This window comes from Pteronotus mesoamericanus, unplaced genomic scaffold (genome assembly GCF_021234165.1).
Source record: "Pteronotus mesoamericanus isolate MK-2021 breed Mesoamerican mustached bat unplaced genomic scaffold, CSHL_Meso_final contig_105, whole genome shotgun sequence".
In the NCBI taxonomy this organism is placed as follows: Eukaryota; Metazoa; Chordata; class Mammalia; order Chiroptera; family Mormoopidae; genus Pteronotus; species Pteronotus mesoamericanus.
The window spans coordinates 4649733-4671369 of record NW_026555006.1 but is presented as its reverse complement, the minus strand read 5'-3'; the positions used below and the strand labels follow the sequence as shown (position 1 = coordinate 4671369).

At 38.7% G+C, this 21637-nt stretch overlaps 1 protein-coding gene and 1 non-coding gene across 2 annotated transcripts in view; one reads left to right on the top strand and one right to left on the bottom strand.

The window, feature by feature from the left end:
• SCP2 (sterol carrier protein 2) overlaps positions 1-21637 on the bottom strand; it is a 103029-nt gene that overhangs the window by 16298 nt on the left and 65094 nt on the right. Inside the window, exons 12-13 of the mRNA XM_054573219.1 lie at positions 20870-21023; positions 2962-3064 (exon numbers count right to left, since the gene is read on the bottom strand). Coding sequence (XP_054429194.1) covers positions 2962-3064; positions 20870-21023 — 257 coding nt within the window. The remainder of the gene's footprint in view (positions 1-2961; positions 3065-20869; positions 21024-21637) is intronic.
• LOC129071452 (U6 spliceosomal RNA) lies at positions 17395-17501 on the top strand. The gene has a single exon (XR_008529243.1). It is a non-coding gene; the product is annotated as a U6 spliceosomal RNA (small nuclear RNA).

Here is a 21637-nt window from a genome sequence, read left to right as displayed (position 1 = left end):
CATCCACAAGTCAAAGCAGGAAGACACCAGCAAACATTTAGAAATTCTACCTACATACTTGGAGAGAAATTCCTCCCGCCTCCTTAAGATAGGGGTAGGTTAATTTTGCACTTGCTGTTAATTTTGAGAACCATCTAATCATCTTACAAAATCACATCCTTTGGTCAATAAAGCATTTTTAATTGAAGAAGGAGGGAGAGAGTTAAAGGGGGAAAGCAAATTCACATTTATTGTGAAACTAGAGTTCATTAATACTAAGTGATTTCTAAGTGTCTCCTTCCCTGAAGAAAAGTACTTCTTTCTGAGTAGGTAAAAGGTCAAGGAGTAGGTCCTGTGTAAACATAATCAGAACAAAAAAATTAACAGAATTCAAAGAAGGGCAATAGGATATTGCTAACAAAGACAAAAGTGGAAATAAAATATCTTGCCAGGCTTCCTTTGCTAAGGCAGAAAATGCATGAATTGACAAAAGATTCCAAGACTTTCTTTCACTTTCTAGTCCTGCAAACATTTAGGAAACTGACAATCGTGGGAAGGAGGAAAAAAAACAAGGGGACAAGGTACATGCAAGTGAGGTTATGGAAGGAGGAAAAACGAATTAAAATGGGAGCAGGAGGCATCATTTGCAAAGCTAAAAGAAGACTGTGAAATAAAAACAGCACCGCTTTGTTAATCCCAATAATGAGGTATTCAATGGCTGACATCTAGCCATACCAGATGCTCTCCTAACTAATTATTTTATTTGATTTTTTAACAGAATAAAGTTGAAAAAATGGAGCAACTTGGCAGAAGCAACTACACTATTGGTTACTCTGTAGGCAAATATTGCTGGCATGAAAGGAAGTTTTTTAAATGAGATAGTTTTTCCTACTAGATTGGCAAAGATGTTTCTTTTAACCAGCCAACATAGCACTGAAAAAGGTCTGAAGAAAAAAAACAGTCACTTTCATGAATTATTATTAAATTTGTAAAGCAGTGTTCTCTTTTTTGTGGATAATTTGGCAATATGTATCAAAATGCAAAACACACATACCCAACTATCCCACAATTTCCCCCTTTAATTATTTATGATTAGGTAATCATGGCATTAAGTGTTTAAAGATGAGTGCAAAAGGAAATTTATTAAACCACTGCTTTACTTAAGAAATTTAAACACAACCTGAGGTTCATCAGAGGAGGCTAGTTAGATTATGGTACACACATTCAAACCAGTACAATGAGGTCATTAAGACTGATGGTAAGGATTTATATTTAAGGGCACAGAATATACTGTCAAAAGGAAAAAGTAGGTTATAAAATAAAAAGTATAGCACGCAGTCTCACGTAAGTGTATTCCCACACGATGGTGGCGGGACAGGTCTGCAGCAGGTGGACCATCACCCACCTGCCCAGCACTGTCAGCCCTGGTCCTCTCTACCTCAGAGAGGCTGTTGATCCCTATGAAAATCCTAGAAATGCAGGGTCCTTTGTCAAGACACATCGGTCACCTTAGCTATCTCCTCCCCGCCAAATACATTCAATGCAATCACCTTAGATGTTATGAAGTCTTTTGTGCTACAATAAGGGAGTTACAAGATACGCAAAATGTTTGCCATCCACACTGCGGCTCTAACACAGTGAAATGCACAGCTCAAGTGTTCTGAGCCCTTTTCTTTATTTCAGCCCACTTTGGTCAGCTTAGTAGATATGCGACTGGGATTGTGTGACTCTGGCTGTGACTGCCTTGTAAGTCTCAAAATTGAAATCAATAATAAAATCCCAAGGTGCTTTTAGGTTTTAAAACAATGAAATAAATATCTCATTTTGCCTGAAAATAACTCTTCTTGGAGAAAGAGTTACTGTTAGATTGCCGAGTAGGATCTATCAAGAACTAATTATTGTACATAAAAACATCTGTACATACAGTAATATTTTAAAAACTCAACATGTATTGTACGATCCTAGTTATATAAAACTGTACGTTCATACACACAAAGAGATGTCTGAAAGAATTCCAACAATTGTTAACATGTTAGTGAACGCTAACATTTCAGGAAATTTTTTTAAAAATTTTTTGTAAGAGTTTGAGTCATATTGATGACATATGACAGGGAGTAAGATCTCAAATGTTCCCATTTCAGGAGATTTAAAATTTTTCTGTCTTATATGTTTCTGTATCGTGGAACTACTTTAAAATTAGCATCTTAAAACAAACTTTTTTTATCCTCACCCAAGGACACTTTTTCATTGCTTTTAGAGAAAGAGGAAAGGAGACAGAGAAATACCAATGCCAGAGAGAAACATCGATTAGTTGCCTACCACAAGAACCCAGACTGGGGATTGAACCCGCAACCCAGGTATGTGCCCTGACTGGGAACTGAACCCACAACTTTTTGGGGACTGGATGATGTTCCAACCAACTGAGTCACACCACCAGGGCAAAATATAGCATCATTTTCACAATAAGAAAAAATAAATTAAAAACTACTTTGAAATAAATCAAGCACAAAAGATTTCTTTTTAAAAAGAGTTTTGATATTAGGTAGCTTTAAAGGTTCACTTTAAATAGTCATTTGAACAGTTCCATGTAAGATCTTTTTAATTCAGAATAAAATTGCACCAAAATAAATGACAACCCCTTTACATATAAACTCTGTCCATAATTATTATCTCCCTGACAAAGAGAAGATGGAGAAAAGAGTGGTAAGTGTTAGCCTTTCCTCTGAAGTTAAGGTTTTAACAGCAATTTACCATAGTTCTTTATATAACTCAAATCTGGAGATTTATACATCTCTGAAATGCACTCTTACCAGATTTACAAGGAAACCATAATAGACACTCAGATATCTAAAATACACTCAATACTTGATAACATGATATAAATTTTCAACTTGTACCACTTCATGGCAACATCTGAAATCTAGATGCGCTTTCTCTAGCCTCCAGGTCCTCTTGGTAGTATTTTATATAAATATTACTTACCTCTTCAAGTTTCTTCTCAATCTCTTTAAAGATAAGATTTGCTTTAAATCCTTCAACTGCAGAGTTGGTCGGAACAGCCTCAATCTGACGAGTTCTAAATGAACTGGGGAAAAGACTCAGTTTCAATCATGGAATCAGTATAGGTACTAGGTTGACATTTACACAGTAGTAATTTTCAAAAACCCTAAAAACAGAGATGTTATGACTCTTATCTAAATAAAATTGTTACTAAATCCATAAAACAAGTTTTATTTCCCTTTTTTTTCCCAACAAATATGAGTGCTCCTTAGGTGCTAGGCACCATCCTTGAAAATATGGTTAATTCAAAGAACCTACCCTCATGAAGCTCATATACTAGTGGGGGAGAGGGTCAATGAACAAGCAAAAAAATAAAGAATATCGCTATGAAGAAAATAAGGCAGGTTAATGGGATATAGAGAAAGTTTATTTATTTGTGTTGGGTGTTCTATTTTAGATAGCCTGGTCAGATAGGCCAATCTGAGGAGGTGATACTTAAATTATGTCCATGAGCCATCCATGTAAAGATTTAGGTGGGGAAGCTAGTTTTATAAAGAACTTGAGGTAGAAAATAGCTTGCCAGTTAAAGGAACTATAAGACGACCAGTATGGCTAGAGCAAAGCAGAGCAGAAGGATCTAAGGTCAGAGAAACATGCAGACAAGATAACAACGGGCTTTACAGGTCATGATTAGGAGTCTGGGTTTTATTTTAAGCATAATGAGTACAAACTGGAAAGTAGCACAATCCAATTTATAGATTTTAAAAAACAAACCTGACTGCCAGTCGGAAAATGGACTGTTAGGAGGCAAATGGGGAGGCAGGGAGACTGGTTAAGAGGCTACTGCCCCAGTCCAGGCGAAAGATGATGGTGATAAGGAGAAGGTTATAAGGAAGAGGCTGGACTTGAGATTCATGATCTACAGCTGATACACATATGAAAAGTAACCACAGGATGATCTGACCAAATTCCGAAATGGGCAAGTCACGGTGGGTAGTCCTGCCCCAGGCATGTAACTTTTTATCAATAGTAAAAGGTTTATCTTTGCCTTAAGCAAACTCTGTCCATTGTTTCTGTATAACTAGGTTAATCACCACCCTCAAGAAAGCAAATAATCTTGCCTTGCTTTCTCCCACCCTCATGTAATCTTCCTTACACTCCCTCCTCAGTTTCAGAGCATAAACAAAACTGCAAAACTGCATTCTCTGGAGCATTTGAGGTCTTGCTCCCTGGCATATATCATCAGTGTTGGCTCAAGTAACTTTTTAAAAAAGATTTTATTTACTTTTTAGAGAGAGGGGAGGTGAGGGAGAAAGAAATGGAGGGAGATGTCAATGTGCAGCAGAAACATCGACCAGCTGCCTCTCACACACCTTCAAATGGGGACCTGGCCTGCAACCCAGGCACATGCCCTAACCAGGAATCGAACTGGCAACCCTTCATTTCACAGGCCAGCGCTCAATCCACTAAGCCACACCAGCCAGGGCATCAGATAAACTTTAATAAAAATTCTCTACAGGTTTGGACATTTCTTGTTGACAGATTAATAACCACCTGCCTATTGATTGTTTGATATTTAGGGAACCACTATACATACCTCATGGGGTGGAAGGAACAGTCTTTATAGTCACAAAGGCTTGGGTTGGAATACTAAGGGCTTTCTGCACTCACTAGCTATATGATTATGAGCCAGATACTTCTCTGTGTATCTCTGGTGAGGAGGCAGGGAAGAAGGTGGACAATGCCAATGACTTTCCAGAATTAAATGGAATCCAGTGTGTAAAGCACCAAGCAGATATCCTGGCTCATGGTAAAAAAATGATAGACAGGACTCTTACGGGCTCCAGAGCCTCAAGTGTTTCATACAGACTGTTAGATACAGAGAGAAACTTGAGGGGTCTGTGAAAGATGAGGGCACCTTAGGGTGTTACATAATTCCTCTGACAAACTGCAAGCACGCTGGTGGTGGCTGGGATCGAGACAGGAACAACACTAGAAGGATACAGGAGTCCAGAATGCAGCAGCTACTCAGTAAGCATTTCTTTCTCTTTCTCTCCCTTCCTTTTCCTCCCTCCCTCCCTCCCTCCCTCCCTCCCTCCCTCCTTCCTTCCTTCCTCCCTCCCTCCATCCCTCACCATTTCCCTTTTCTTTCTTTCCTCTCTCTCTATCTATCCCCCTTCTCCTTCTGCATTTTTTCTCTCTCCCCACCTACCTCACCCATTTCACTTTGCCCTTCCTTTTCCTTCTATCATTTCATAAAATATTTAATGAGTGCTTGCTATATGCCAAACACTGTTGTAGGTACTATAAGAGTAAACAAGTCAGACCCAATCCCTCTTTTCACTGTTTACATTTTTTTGGTGGAGAAGAAAACAAAGTAAACAGACAAAATAATTGCAAGTATTAGGAAGCAAACAAAAAGAGGAAGAACCTACTTTCGGTAGGGCAGTCAAGGAATGAAATCTTTGAGCAAAGGAATGTAAGCTAAGACCCAATTAAAAAAACAAAAAGAGCTGGCCTTTCAAAGAGGAAACTGCCAGGTCCCTGAGAAAAGAGTGTGGTATGTTGCAAGAAAGTAAAACATAACCAGTGTCACTAGAGCACAGTAACTCAGTATGGGGGGCGGGGGGCGGGGGTAAGTGGGTAGCGGGGAAGGCCAGTGACATGAAATGAAATGGGAGAACCAGGCATGGACCAGATCATGCACACCAAGGTAGGAAATCTGGGAAGACCCTGAAATGATTAAACAGGGAAGTGAAATAGATTGATTTGTGAATATCCTTACAACAGTATGCAGAATGAACTGGGGAAGAGGGAGCAAGAACAGAGGTGGGGAGAGAGGAGGCTGCTAGAGTAGTCCAACTAAGAAATGATGGTGGCCTGGACTACAGTGGAGGCAGTCAGCCAGCGGAGATGGAGAAAAGGAAGTGGGTTCAAAATAAATTTTGGAGATAGACTCCATAGAATCCAGATAGAACGAAGGAGATTTAAGTGGGCAGGGAAAGGGCAAGGATGATTCAAGAACAGTAGTGTCATTTACTGATAAAAAGAATGCAAGTGGGAGTAGAGGGGATCAAGTTCCATTTTAGGCACATTAAGTATGAGAAGTTTCTGAGATAAGCAGGCAGTTGGGAGTCTGAAGCTCAAAGGAGAGGTCCCCACTGGAGATAAAATGCAGATAATTATCTGCATAACAGGAAGGTATTTAAATCCATGGGAACTGATAAGCTCACCTTGCGAGAACAATAGAGAGAGAGAGAGCCCAAGACAACACGCCAGGGAACTCCATTATTTAGAGGTCTGGGAGAGAAGGGGAAGCAGCAGCCAGTGAGTGAATCAAGAGGAAGCCAGGAGAGCACAGTGTTACAAACTGAAGGGCAGAAAGAATCTGGAGGGAGGAGTGGGCTGTGTGAAGTACCTGCTGGATTTGGCAACATGGAGAGGGCAGGTGACTTTGACAAAAGCAATTTTAAGGGAGCGGGGGAAGGTAGAAGTCAGAGTATAGTGAAATTATATAAGGGAACAATGCAATGGAGTGGTCTTTGGAGAGGAGTGCAGTATCAAGAAAAGTTTGTTTTTAAGACTGACATATTGAGCATGTTTGCCTGATGACGGTAATGAACCAGGGGAAAGGAGATACAAGGAGAGAAGTCTTAAGGTGACAGGTGATGAGATCTAGTGGCCTGCGATAGGGAGAGGAGACTTAAGGAAAGAAGGATCAGATGTGTGTGGTACTAGATGGCGTTATAGGTCTTGGGAAAGAAGATGGAGTTTAGGTCTAATGGCTTCCAATTTTTCAACGAAGTAATCAGCTGAGAATGAGGAGGAAAGGGTGGGTACGGGGAGGCTAAGAAGTTGAAAGTGTGCCTACCAGAGAAACCATATTAATATCATGGACGTCAGGCATGGAACCTAAGCTCCTGCCACGCTGAAATATGTGCAGGTCTCAGGGCATGGGAGTCCGCTCGGGGCTCGCATGCCTGTGCCAGTGCTGCTCCCTCTGTACTTCTGTCTCAGCAAACTCCATTTTACCCTTCAAGAGCCAGTCTAAAAAATTCCTTTTCTGTGAAACACTACAAATGTCAGCTTAAAAGCAGATACCACATCTTTTTTTTTTTTTAAATTCTTTATATCCCCAGTTCTCAGCACGACAGGTGTATTCAATAAACAGTGAATAAATGGAACAGAAATTATGATGAATTCTCCTAATTTTTTCTTAAATTATGCTAAATCCTAATTTTTTCTGTTCCATGTAGAGCAGAATTACCTAGGGTCCCCTTTTCCCCTGTCAAAAGTCTGAATGAGCGACCTAAAATCAAGTCCTCCACAGGCCAATTTCATTTTATCAATTCAACTCTTCAGCTTTTCATCATCACTGTGCCCTTCCCCAAGCCTGCCATTTCCTAACTGTACATGATAAATTATTAACTGATACTAGGAAATGTCTTGATTCTTTGTGGGGCGGAATCCAGACAAGTTCCCACAGGTCACAGATCTCTCTTCATCTTGCTTGTTTTGAAAAGCTCATCAAACTAATGATCAACCAACTTTTCATCCAGATTAGGAAAAAAGTTAATATATACTTTACAATTTATTTGATATGTGCCCTGTTCTAGGGAAACTGAATATAACAACTTCAGCAAACTTAGAAAAGAGATTACTCACATTACGCAAGGATGTTCGTCATGATTTCATTATTTACAAAGTTCTTGTCACAGCTAAATTCTGACCCTATTTTAACTTGGTTTATACACAAATCTCCTGAAATAGATATCTTATAGATACATAAAATATTTGAAGGGGTTTTGACAATTAATTTTTTCGTGTATGAATTCTCTCTTTGCTACCTGGAAATGTTCATTCTAAGGCCTAGAACATGGGCACTGCTTCAACAACATGAAAGATCAGCAGCAGGGTAGTCAACAAAACAGGAACTTTCAGCTTATATGAGGTTAGAATCTTGATGGCTAGCACTTAAAACTCTCTTTAGATAAGTTGTTTTAACTCTGATCATGAATCTCCTCATATGTAAACAGGGCAGAACACGTACCATTTGTGGCTTTTATGAGAATTAAATAAAGGAATACATCTGAAGCACCTACCACGGTCCTGGCACTCACTAGGCCATCAAAAAGTGGTTGTTATAAGAACCATTACAAGTGAATAATAAAAAGACAAATAACCCAATTTTAAAGTGACCAAAAGATCTGGATAGGTATTTCTCCAAAGAAAATACAAATGTCAAGTAAGCGCATAAAAAACATGCTCAAAATCAGTAGCCATTAGGAGAATGCAAATTAGAACCACAAGGAGATAACACTTTGTACCCACTTAGAAACAAAAATAAAAAAGGCAGATAATAACAAGTGTTAGTGAGGATGTGGAGAAATTAGAATCCTCATAATAAAATATTAGCCCCGGCTGGTGAGGCTCGGTGGATTGAGTGCCGGCCTGCAAACCAAGGCGTCACTCGTTTGATTCCCAGTCAGGGCACTTGTCAGGGTTGCAGGCCAGGTCCCTAATGGGGGACATGCAAGAGGCAACCACACACTGATGTTTCTCTCCCTCTCTTTCTCCCTCCCTACCCCTCTCTCTAAACATAAATAAATAAATCTTTTTTTAAAAATAAAATATTATTCAGCTTTGCCCTGGCGAGAAAGCTCAGTTGGTTAGTATCGTCTCCACACGCCAAGGTTGCAGGTCTGATCCCGGGTGAGGTGACATATAAGAATCAACCAATGAATGCATGGATAGGTAGAACAACAAATCTGTGCTCCTCTTTCTTTTTCTCTCTTTCCCCCTTCCTCTCTCTAAAATCAATAAATAAAAATTAAAATAAAATTATTCAGCTTAAAAGAATGAAGTACAAGCATATCACATTTCACTGAATTTTGCTTTATTGAACTTCACAGTTAACTGTAATTTTTTTTTAAACAAACTGAAGGTTTTTTGGAAACCCTGTGTCAAGCAAGTCTACCAGCACCATTTTCCCAACAGCATTTGTTCACTTTGTGTTTCTTCTATGTCACATTTTAGTAATTCTTAAAATATTTCAAACTTTTTCATTACTATTATATTCATTATGGTGATCTGTTATCAGTGATCTTTGACATTACTATTGTAACTGTTTTGGGGCACCATAAACTGCATCTGTGTAAGAGAGTGAACTTAATTGATAAATGTTGTGTGTGTTCTGACTACCCCACTGACCAGCCATTCCCCTGTCTCTCTCCCTCTACAGGGGCCTCCCTATTTCCTGAGACACAACAATATTGAAATTAGGCCAATTAATAGCCCTACAATGGCCTCTAAGTGTTCAAGTGAAAGGAAGAGACGCACATCTCTCACTTTAAATCAAAAGCTAGAAATGATTAAGCTTCGTGAAGAAAGCACATTAAAAGCCAAGATGGGCTAAATGACAGGCCTCTTGCGCCATACAGCCAAGTTGTGAATGCAAAAGGAGAAGTTCTTGAAGGAAATTAAAAGTGCTACTCCAGTGAACACAAATGATAAGAAAGCGCAATAACCTTATTGCTGATACTGAGAAAGATTTAATGGTCTGGATAGAATACCAAACCAGCTATACTATTCCCTTAAGCCAAAGTCTAATCCAGAGCAAGGCCCCAACTCTTCAATTCTATGAATGCTGAGAGAGGTGAGGAAGCTGCAGAAGAAAAATCGGAAGTTAACAGAAGTTGATTCATAAGGTTTAAGGCAAGAAGGCATGTCCATAACATAATTGTGCAAGGTGACGCAGCAAGTGCTAATACAGAAGCTACAGCAAGTTATCCAGAATGTCAAGATAATTAGTGAAGGTTGCTGCACGAAATAACAGATTATCAATGTAGACAAAACAGCCTTCTATTGGAAGAAAATGCCATTTAGGGCTTTCATAGCTAGAGAAGAAGTCAATGCGCGGCTTCAAAGGACAGGCTGACTCTCCTGTTATGGGCTAATGCAGCTGGTGACTTTCAGTTCAAGCCAAAGCTCATTTACTATTTTGAAAATCCTAGGGCCCTTAAGAATTATGCTACATCTACTCTGCCTGTACTCTATAGAGGGAACAACAAAGTCTGGATGACAGCACTTCTCTTTAGAACATGGTTTACTGAATGTTTTAAGCCCACTGTTGAGACATACTGCTCAGGAAAAAAAATTCTTTCAGAATATTCTGTTCATTAACAATACACCTGGTCACCCAAGAGCTCTGATGGAGATGTATAATAAGATTAATGTTTTTACCCCTTCTAACGCAACATCCATCCTGTAGCCCATGGATAAAGATGCAATTTTGACTTTCAAGCCTTATTATTTAAAAAAGACAAGATCTGTCCAGAAAAAGTCTAGCCATCGTTAATATAACAAGAACAGTTTGTGCAACATTGATGTAACCTGGCAGCCAAGGAGAGTGGATTGGGATGCACATGCGTGAACAAAGATGACTTCATTGTACTAGTCAGTGAGGGTGGTCGACGCCACTGAGTGAGCATGTATACTGTGCAGCCATCAAATTCAAAATGACTAAGCAAGTAGAGCAACAAATCCACATCAAGTTTTGCTTTAACTTTGAACATTCCTCTGCATTAACTATTCAGAGGATTCAGAAGGCTTGCCGGGACAATGCATGAGTGCAGTGCAAATGAATGCATGGCACAAATGCCTCAAAGATGGTCAAGAATCTGTTGAAACTGATTCACATTCTGGAAGGCCTGCAATAAGAAGAAGACCTGAGAATGCTGGACGTGTATGGGCTACAATCAACAAAGATTGGTGATTGACAGTATGAGAACTAGAAGCTGATCTGGGGATTCCAAAACCTACTGTGTCCAAGAGCAGAAGGAACATCGTGCTACAGTTGCTAATGACTTCATTCAAACTGTGATTCCAATAAAGGATTTTGCAGAGTTTTAAACCGTGGAGGAGATGCTGGGAGAACTGTGTGAGGTCCCAAGGTGCCTACTTCGAAGGGGACTGAGGTGTCATTTTCCTATGTACAATGTTTCTTGTATCTTGTATCTTCTTCAATAAACGTCTCTTTTTCTTAGTACATGGCTGGACACTTTCTGGACAGACCTCATCTTCTGCAAGGTTATGGCTGGCATGATTCCTTTAACGGATCTGGGCAAAGGAAATTGAAAACCCTCTGGGAAGGATTCACTATTTTAGATGCCATTAAGGACATTTGTGATTCATGGAAACAGGTCAAAATATCTACATTAACAGATTAACAGGAGTTGAGAAGTTCATTCAAACCCTCATGGATGACTTTGAGGAGTTCAAGAGTTCAGTGGAGGAAGTAACTGCAGATGTGATGGAAATGGCAAAGGACCTAGAATTAGAAGTAGAAGCTGAAACTTGTGACAGAAGTACTACAATTTCATGATAAAATTTTAATAGAGGAGTTGCTTCTTAGGAATAAGCAAAGAAAGTGGTTCCTTGATATGGAATCTATTCCTGGTGAAGATGCTGTGAAGACTGTTGAAACGACAAGAAAGGATTTAGAGTATTTCATATACTTAGTTGATAAAGCAATGGCAGGGTTTGCAGAGCTGACTCCAATTTTGAAAGAAATTCTACTGCGGGTAAAATACTATCAAACAGCATCTCATGCTACTGAGAAATCATTTGTGAGAGGAAGGTCAATCTATGTGGCAAACTTCATTGTTGTCTTATTTTGAGAAACTGCCACAGTGACCAATCTTCAGCAGCCACCAAGCTGCTGAGTCAGCAGCCATCAACACTGAGGCCATGCCTTACTCCAGCAAAAAGATCACAACTGACTGAGGGCTCATTTGATAGCATTTTTTAGCAGAAAAGTATTTTTTAATTAATATATGTATATTTTTAGGCATAATGCTACTTACACTTAATAGACTACAGAATAGAGTATTTTTAATTAAGGTATGTACATTTTTTTTTTAGGCATAATGCTATTGCACACTTATACTACAGTATAGTGTAAACATAACTTTTATATGCACTGGGAAACCAAAAAATTCTGTGCTTTATTGTGATATTCACTTTATTGTGGAGCTCTAGAACTAACCCCACAATACCTCTGAGGTATGCCTATACTACATTCAATACTTAACATAGATGAACTTTGAATACATTATGCATTAAGCAGTCACAAAAGACCACATATCATATGATTTCATTTATATGAAATGTCCAGAATAGGCAAATCCATAGAGACAGAACTTAGATTAGCTGTTGCCAGAGCCTGCAAGGACGGGGGCTGGGGAGTGACTGCTAGTGGGTACATGGGGTTCTTTCTGGGGTGATGAAAACATTCTAAAATTGATTGTGGTGATTATTGTACAACTCTGTGATATACTAAAAACCACTGAATGTATACTTAGAATGGATGAATTGTGTGGCATATGAACTATGTCTCAATAAAGATGTTTAAAGGTTTTTTTAAGTGGTTATTATGAATGCTTAGGAAGAATATAGAATCCTACATTTTAATCACATCTCCATCTCTAAATCTCACATTTTACCAGTAATCAGTTTGTTCTAATTAGAGATGATTGTGCAATGCACATAAGGTCTACGGAGTAAGGTTCATATGCAATCAGCAACTCCCCTTGACCTCAGAGGAGGCACATGCTCCCATAACAAACAGAAATCCTGCCCTAGGTGGTATTTATAATTTAATAATAAAACAATTTTCAACCATTTGACCAGTGACAAAAGCTAGAGAAACAGAAAGGAAAAAAAGGAAAATGCACAGGGAGATCATCAGAAATCAACACTTAACTGAGCAACTACAATGGGTGGCAGGTTGTTCTTTCTTTTTTTTAATTAATTTTAGAGAAAAAGAGGAAGAGGGATAGAGAAACATCAACCTGCTGTTCCACTCATTTAGGCATTCACTGGTTGATTCTTGTATGTGCCCTGACCTGGGATTGAACTCGCAACCTCAGGGTTCAATATTGGTAACTAACTGAGCTACCCAGCCAGGGCCTAGCAGGTGTTTTTTTATGTGTTTTATAATCCCTGAAGTAAGTATTTTCACTCTTTTCTAACTGAGGAAAAGGGTAAGTTAACATGCCCAAAGCAGGTAGTATGAAGGAAAGTTGGCAGGATGCTCTTTGCACCAATCACCACTGCCTTTCTGATAATTTCAGTCTATAAAGTTTTAAAAGCTACTACAGACAGGTGACATTTAAGTAGTTTAATAATTTCTTCATTCTAACTGTTAACTAACTGGTGGCTACATTACTATGGAAACATATAAATCACGTAAGATTTTTACATGTGGTCCTTAAATATCTCTTTAAAATGAAATTAAATTGTGTGTGTGTGAGAGTGTGTGTGTGTGTGTGTGTGTGTGTGTGTGTCCCCACTGTGTCCTCTGAGAAAGCCTACAAGTAATAAAAACAAGCACTCAGCTAGCAGCTACATTGTCATTTTGAAACACCATTCCCCACTAAAAGGAATCTGGGATCCTTGCAAAAATGGCTAATCCTGGGGCTGGGGCACAGAAAGTACAGGATGAGCTAGAAAGAAACTACCAAAAGGAATCATGAGACAATATGAGTCAGCTAGAAGGAAATCCCACTGGCCAAAGCAGAGGCATTTCAAGTATCAAAAGAAATTATAATAAATTATAATCCACTGAATGAAATAAGAATTCATGAGTTATACTGATATATTTATCAATACATAGATAAATATAGACAGAAATAAATGTTAAAATGGTAGAGAAGAGAAACTCTTCCTTACAGCAAAATGCTACTTAATAAATATATGGAACGATGACATGAGGAAAAAAAATCATCAATGGATGCTAAAATGAATGGGTAAGGGGTAGAAGGTTGAAGAGGAATAGGGTATTTATATATCTCAAGCATCTCAACACAAATTACTTAGAAACTAAAAAAAAAGTAACTTTTCAGAGGAAAACATGGTAGACACCACCTTAACCAAGTGATCAAAGTTAAAATCACCAATATGAGACACCCAGTATCATATGTAGAGGCAAATCATGTGCCTTTACATACGATATGCTAAGAAAGACACAACTTCAGTGGTATTCCTGCAAAAAATGCATAACTTCAATCTAATTATGAGGAAATAGCAAATAAATGCAAATCGAGGGGCACTGTATTCTTAAAGAATGTACTTATTTTTTAAAAAGTCAAGATCAAGAAATATAAAGAAAGGCTGAGAGATTGTTTCAATTAAAGGAATCTAGAGAGGCAAGACAGATAAATACATTCAGAATCCTGGAATGGATTCTGAACACAGAGGATAAAAAGGAAGATTATGGTACCTTTTATGAAGATATTATTGGGACAGCAGTCGAACTGTGAATATGTTCTTTGGATTAGGTAATATTGTATAAATGTTAAATTTCCTAATTTTTTTTTAACTATACTGTGGTTAAGTATTAGAATGTCCTTGTTTTTAGAAATGTGCACTGAAGTATTTACAGATGAGGAGCATGTGTCCAATTTTCTATCAAATATTTCAAAAAAATATGCATATGTCTATACATATATGTAGAGAAAAAGTGATAGAACAAAGGGGGCAAAATATAAACAACTGGTGAATCTGACTACAAGGTATATGGGAGTTCCTTGTATTCTAATTTTTCCTATATGAAGTTATGATAAAAAAAAAAAGGGGTTCTAGTTAAAATAGAAATTTAGAAAATTAAGAAGCCAATCACCTACAATCTAACAATTCCAACAAGTTTCTTATATTCATTTTTTTCATATTACTCTTCTAAGTCCTTATTTATGAACACACATACATTTATACTCATGACATGGACACAAATTTTCTTTCTAATTTTAACTTCTTATATCCCTTAGGCTTTTTATCTGTTGAGTTAAACTTCCAAGCTAATTAGTAAATTTTCCATTAAAAAAATAAAAACAGAGCAATCCATATATGCCTCACCTGAGGAATGAACAAACCGTGGTACATCCATATAATGGAATGCCACTCAACTATAAAAAGAAACAATTTAATGATACACACAATAACATGGATGAATCTTAAGTGTAATATGTTAAGTAAAAGAAAGGCCTTTTGATTCTATTCACGTGGTATTCTGGAAAGGGGAAACTATTTGAGCAGAAAACAGATCAGTTGTTGCCAGAGACTGGAATGTAGGGAGAAAGGTTGGCTACTAAGGTTAATAAGGAATTTTGATGGGAGATGAAATTATTTTGTATCTTGATTATGGTGGTAGTGATATGACTGTATATTTGTCAAAATTTGCAGAGCTTTGTACTAAAAAGGATGACTCCTACTGTATGTAAATTACACCTTAATTTAGAAATGGACACCCTGGCCGGTGTGGCTCAGTGGATTGAGTGCCGGCCTGCAAACCAAGGGGTCGCCAGTTTAATACCCAGTCAGGACACATGCCTGGGTTGCAGGCCAGGTCCCCAGTAGGGGGCACTTGAGAGGTAACCACACATTGATGTTTCTCTCCCTCTTTCTCCCTCCCTTCCTCTCTCTAAAAATAAATAAAATCTTTTAAAATGGAAAAAACAAAACAAAACAAAGCTGGATTTTTAAAAATAAGTTTCACTTAACAGATTACAGAATGCAAGTCTAGCATCTGTATCATAGAAGCTCCCCACTTACATAAAAAAAAATAGGATGTTATAATACAAACTCAATATGCATATTCAAAATTGGTGTAAATTAAAGACTTTAATTGTAAATCAAGTGCAGTTGATCATCGTTCTTAACCATGACCTCTCCACTTCACTTTCACGGGTACTGTCACAGCACTAAGCATGTTTTATCCACAGCGCTACAACTGCCTTCTAAGGCTCTCTGGCCTCTACTGTCTCTAACATTCAACTCAAAATAATGTCAGACTGATCTACATAAAGCACAATATAATCACATGAGCTCTTGCTAAAACTTGTATTCTGAAGGATAAGCTCCAAACTCCTGGGCATAGCATTTGAATCGTTTTAAAATCATCATCCAATCTGTGGTTACGTACATATCTCTGACCCTTTAGCCAACCATACACAAAAGAGTCTACTCTCTACCCACACAGCACAGCCACTCACTAAACCTTTTACTTTCATATCTCTCTACCTGTTTTCAAATCTCAGTACAGGCCTGAAATGCCCTTCCTTTATCCTTCTGCTGGGCCATACGAGTCATCCTGGTTCAAATTTACATTCTTCAACATAACTTCTTCCTCTGGGCTTCTACAGCATTTTGGGGAAAAGTACGAGTATGTCTGCCTTCCCCACATACTCAGAGGACCTTACTTGGGGGTCCCTAAGCATGTAGCAGTTGCTCCATCAAAATTAGCTAAATGAGAAACTAAGAAAATCAGATCATGTACAATGGATACCTTAACATTATTTTACATTAACATTATTAACAAGGTGGGGGCTGACCTTGGACTGCACCACCCAGGAAACCCCAGGGTGAGCACACCCAATGCACAGCTACAGGCTACTTTGGAGCAACACCCTGCCCCTGCACAGCTGATCCTCCACGGAGAGCAGAGGTTGATGGTCAATGGTCACAGCCAGCCCTTGCAGCTGACTGGGCTGGGTAAGTCCCTCCCACTGATCTGCCAACAGCAACCAAGGCTCAACTACAAGAGGAGGGTGTACTCAGCCCACATGAAAGGCATGCCTTGAACGCCCAGCTTGGATGATAGGGGAGGCTATGCAACTGGACCCTACAGGACACCTGCTACGTTAGGCCACACTACCAAGACAGGGAGTCAAAGCAGCTCTACCTAATACATAGAAACAAACACAGGGAGGCTGCCAAAATAAGGAGAAAAAGAAGTGGCTCAAATGAAAGAACAGATTAAAACTCCAGAAAAAGAGCTAAATGAAATGAAGATAAGCAGTCTGTTGAATGCAAAGTTCAAAACACTGTTTATAAGAATGCTTAAAGAGCCCTGGCTGGTGTGGCTCAGTGGATTGACTGCTGGCCTGTGAACCAAAGTCCCAGTCAGGGCACATGCCTGGGCTGCACGCCAAGTCCCTGGTAGAAGGAGTGCAAGAGGCAACCACACACTGATGTTTTTCTCCTCTTTCTCCCTCCTTTCTATCTCTAAAAATAAATAAATAGAATCCTTAAAAATAAAAATAAAAAAAGAATGCTCAGGAACTTAGTGAGGACCTCAGCAGCATAAAAAAAAATCCAGTCAGAAACAAAGGATCACTAATTGGAATAAAGAACAACTTACAGGGAAATAACAGTTGAGTAGATGAAGCCAAGAATCAAATCAATAATTGGGAACATAAGGAAGCAAAAAAACCAATCAGAAGAAGAAGAAAAGAATCCAAAAAAACGAGGGTAGTATAAGCAGCCTCTGGGACCACATCAAGAGGTCCAATACTCGTATCATAGGGATGCCAGAAGAGGAAAAGCAAGAAATTGGAAATCTATTTGAAAAAATAATGAGTGCTCGCTTCGGCAGCACATATACTAAAATTGGAACGATACAGAGAAGATTAGCATGGCCCCTGCGCAAGGATGACATGCAAATTCGTGAAGCGTTCAATATTAAAAAAAAAAAAGAAAAAGAAAAAATAATGAAAGAAAACTTCCTTAATTAGGTGAAGGAAATAGACATGCAAGTCTAGGAGGCGCAGAGTCCCAATCAAGTTGGATCCAAAGAGGACCACACCAAGACACATCACAATTAAAATGCCAAGGATTAAAGATAAAGAGAATCTTACAAGTAGCAAGAGAAAAGCACACAGTTAGCTACAAAAGAGTTCCCATAAGATTGTCAACTGATTTTGCAAAAGAAACCCTAAAGGCAAGAAGGGGCTGACAAGAAGTATTCAAAGTCATGACAGGCAAGGACCATCAACCTAGATTACTCTATCCAGCAAAGCTATCATTTAGAATTGAAAGGCAGATAAAGTGCTTCCCAGACAAGGTAAAGCTGAAGGAATTCATCATCACCAAGCCATTATTACAGGAAATGTTAAAGGGGTTTATTTAAGAAAAAAGATCAAAACCATGAACATTAAAAGGGCAACAAATTCACAACTATCGACAACTGAATCTAAAAAATAAAAACAGAAACAGACTAAGCAAACAACCAGAACAGGAACACAATCATAGGTATGGGGATCATTTGGAGGGTTATCAGCTGGGAGGAGAAAGGAGAGAAAGGGGGAAATGGTGCAGGGATGAAGACGCATAAATGGTGGGGAAAAAATAGATAGGGGGATGTAAAGAATAGTGTAGGAAAAGTAGAAGCCAAAGAACTTATACACACGACCCATGGCCATGAACTAAGGGAGGAGGGGGGTTGTTGAAGGGGAAGGGGAGTGGAAGGCAGAGGGGGGCCAAAAAAATTAGGACAACTGTAAAAGCATAATCAATAAAATATACAAAAAAATTACAATAAAAAATCAGTGATTACCTTAGGAAAAAAATTTTTTTTAACTATTAATATCTTTAAATATTTCAAACTAATTTTTGTCATTAATATATTGTCTGGAATTTTTGTACTTTTGTCTTCCCAGAAATATCAACCGTGGTTGCTGTGAATGATTCTACATCAAGTAGTTTCCTGAAAATAAAAGAACTACAAGAATTCCATGTTTAAAATATAATTTATTGCCCAAAATTCATAACCTTCTCTTTTAAGCAAATTTGATAGCTGCCTTAATATTCTGACTCTGGTAGCTCTTTATAGTTTGGCTTTCACTGAGGGTTTTCAACTCCAAATATGAACTGGATGGAATTCCAAAGGGCAGTGCAGAACAAATGAATCAGATTTAGAAGGAAACTTAAAATTCAACCTCTTAACATCTTATTTGATTTAATTCAAAAAACATTTAGCCACGATGAGATCCTCAGAAGGGTGGGGAGAAGTCAGTGACAGTCTTAGGCCTCAAGGATCTCATATAACAAAGGAGATTAAAAACAAATTAAATATACTGCAACTGAACGAAAACTGGATAGCAACCAAAGAGGTGCAGCGTGCTGAGGATATTTAAAGGGAGACAGTACCTGTAATGGGCCTTAATAGAATTTTCACAACAGAAATGGTATTCCAGGCAGAGAAAGAAGAGTGCAATAACAGAGAGAATACACTGAAGAACTTGCAAAACATCAGAATAATAAAGTGTGTTGCATGTCCTTATGGAATCAAAGTGTGGATAAATAATTACCAAGAATTTCAGGAAAATAAAAAGGAGCCAATTAGTGTTGAAAGCTATAGTAGGATTAACGAGAATTAAGTATGAAAAATAAAGACAAGGACATGTCACAGTTTCATAATCAGATCATTGGTAGCCTTACCTAACCTCAGTGATGAGATCAGAAACTAGTGTAAGATATTTCAGCATGGAAAAACAAAGGTGGCGCAATATAAAAGGCTCATCATGAAAAAAAATAATTATGGCAAGGAGAAAAACAGACTTTTTTAGAATACAAAAGACCTCAACATGTTTGCTCAGAGGGGAAAGGAATCAATGGAAAGACAAAAATGGAAAGATTCAAAAGGGAGAGGGTATAGTTTTTGCAACAAAGTTACAGAAAGCTGTTGGAAAGAAAAGCATGCAAAGAGGAAAGCTGGGTCTTGGAAAGGAAAAGGGACTTTTTCCTCTAGGAAGGAGGAGTACTTCTCAGAGAGAAGAGCAAATTAGGAGGGAATCCTGAAAGGGTTGGGGGGGGCGAAAGTGCTTAGAGGAGCACAGGAATTTAACAAGGACAGGAAGAAAATCAGCAAGAGACAAAAAAAATTCCAGCAGCCGTGAGACTTCCATTAAGAAATAAACTTGGCAGAGGTCCAAACAACATCAGAGGACTGGGAAGCTATGAGGAGAAAGCAAATTGCGGGAAAGGAAACCAAAAAGTGACTCACCTAAATTAAAATCACTCAGGTTGGCAGGGCTGAGACAAGTCCCCAGCCAACTCTGGCTTCCTCGTTCAGCACTCTCTTTTGACTATTCTGCTTCCTTTTTTAACGAAATTGATTGGGGGAGGGGGGACTCAAATATTGGAAAAATTTTAGTTTCGGGTAATAGCTTAAAAGCTTAGTAATCAATGTATATAAAAAGCTATTGTTTCAGGAATTAAGGGTATGACCCACCTTGGCTCCAGGAGACTATAAGCAGTTCCACCTTTGTGCCTCAGGAGGACTGCATGCAATCAAGATGGTATCTGGGCTATTGTACTCCACAGGTGACACTGCCCAGGACACCAATAAAGACCACCGCCAAGGCACACATAGAAACCATCACCCAGCCCTGGCTGGTGCGGCTCAGTGTATTGAGCACAGGCCTGAGAACCAAAGGGTTTCTGGTTCATATCCCAGTCAGAACATATGCCTGGGTTGCCGGCCAGGTCCCTGGTGAGGGGTGCACAAAAGGCAACCACACATTGATGTTTCTCTCCCCCTCTTTCTCCCTCCCTTCTCCTCTCTAAATATAAATAAATATCATCTTCTTAAAAAACAAAAGACCAGCGCCCAGGGCACAGATGAAAGGATGCTGCAGCTTTTATCTGAATAACTTTTCCCCTGGATTCCAAACCCCTAACCCACACTATTCTTCTCCTTATAAAATGGAATTTAAAATGGTCTGTTAGTGTACAAACCTGCCGTCTTGTCAGATCACCGACCATCGGAATAAAGCACCCAAAGATTTAATCCCTGTCTCTGCTTATTGGGTCTGGTAGGTAACAGGCAGCACTACCACCGGCTTTTCCGGTTTCAAAATTTTCCTAAGCCTGGTTAAGTTTAAAGATAATGGCCAGTTTTAAAGTTTTCAAGCTGTGCTATTAAAGCAGTGTAATGAGATACTCATTTTTTGAGTTCTAAGACAATAAAACTAGGACTTTTTACATGTAAAACGTCATCGGCTGTGAAAAGTCAGAGAATTCATTGTCACACAAATCCCAGAAGGATACTCACCTGGCAGCTTCGGGAAAACCCATCTTGTAGATTGTGACAACTACAGCTCCTCCAAGGCCTAAATTATGCTGCAGAGCAACCTTTGCACCAGGAACTTGTCTTTTTCCAGCTTCCCCTCTCAGCTGCCAGCAGAGTTCCACGCACTGAGCCAGACCTAACAAATCGAACACAGAGCAGTCAGAGCCTGTTGCTTTAGAAAAGCTGCACCAACAGCTAGCTTGCTTAAACCAGGTAAGGGCTGGCTAATGTTCAGCTGTGACTTTTAATTAAAGCATTTAATTAAGCTGAGACGACCTTTGCTTAAATAACTTCTCTTAAAAACACTAATAGTTTTGCACCTAGTTTTCTTTAGTAATCTCTGTATTTAGACAATATGCAGGCCTAAGAAATTCTCTGCACTCTTTAAATTTATCCAACCTGTTTTCTGGCCAGTTTAAAAGAGAAAGCACTGAGTATAAAGTTCCCTGACCCAGGCAAAACAGCATAAAAATAATTTAACTAATTTTACCATTTTTATGTATCAAAAGGAAAAAAATCTAGGATTTGGGAGTTAATGTTACCTAAAAAATTTAGCTGGTATGGGGAATTTTCCTACTATTTTCCCCAAATAGTTCACAACAAAAATGAATTGTTTTCCAAACCTATACGTAGCTATAGGCGATTTTGTACCCTGGATAATAAAACCAAAGATTTTTAGAACTGAGAAGAACTTAATCATATAAGTACTGAGAAATTGGAAGATTAAGTAATTCGTGAACAGGTACAAAG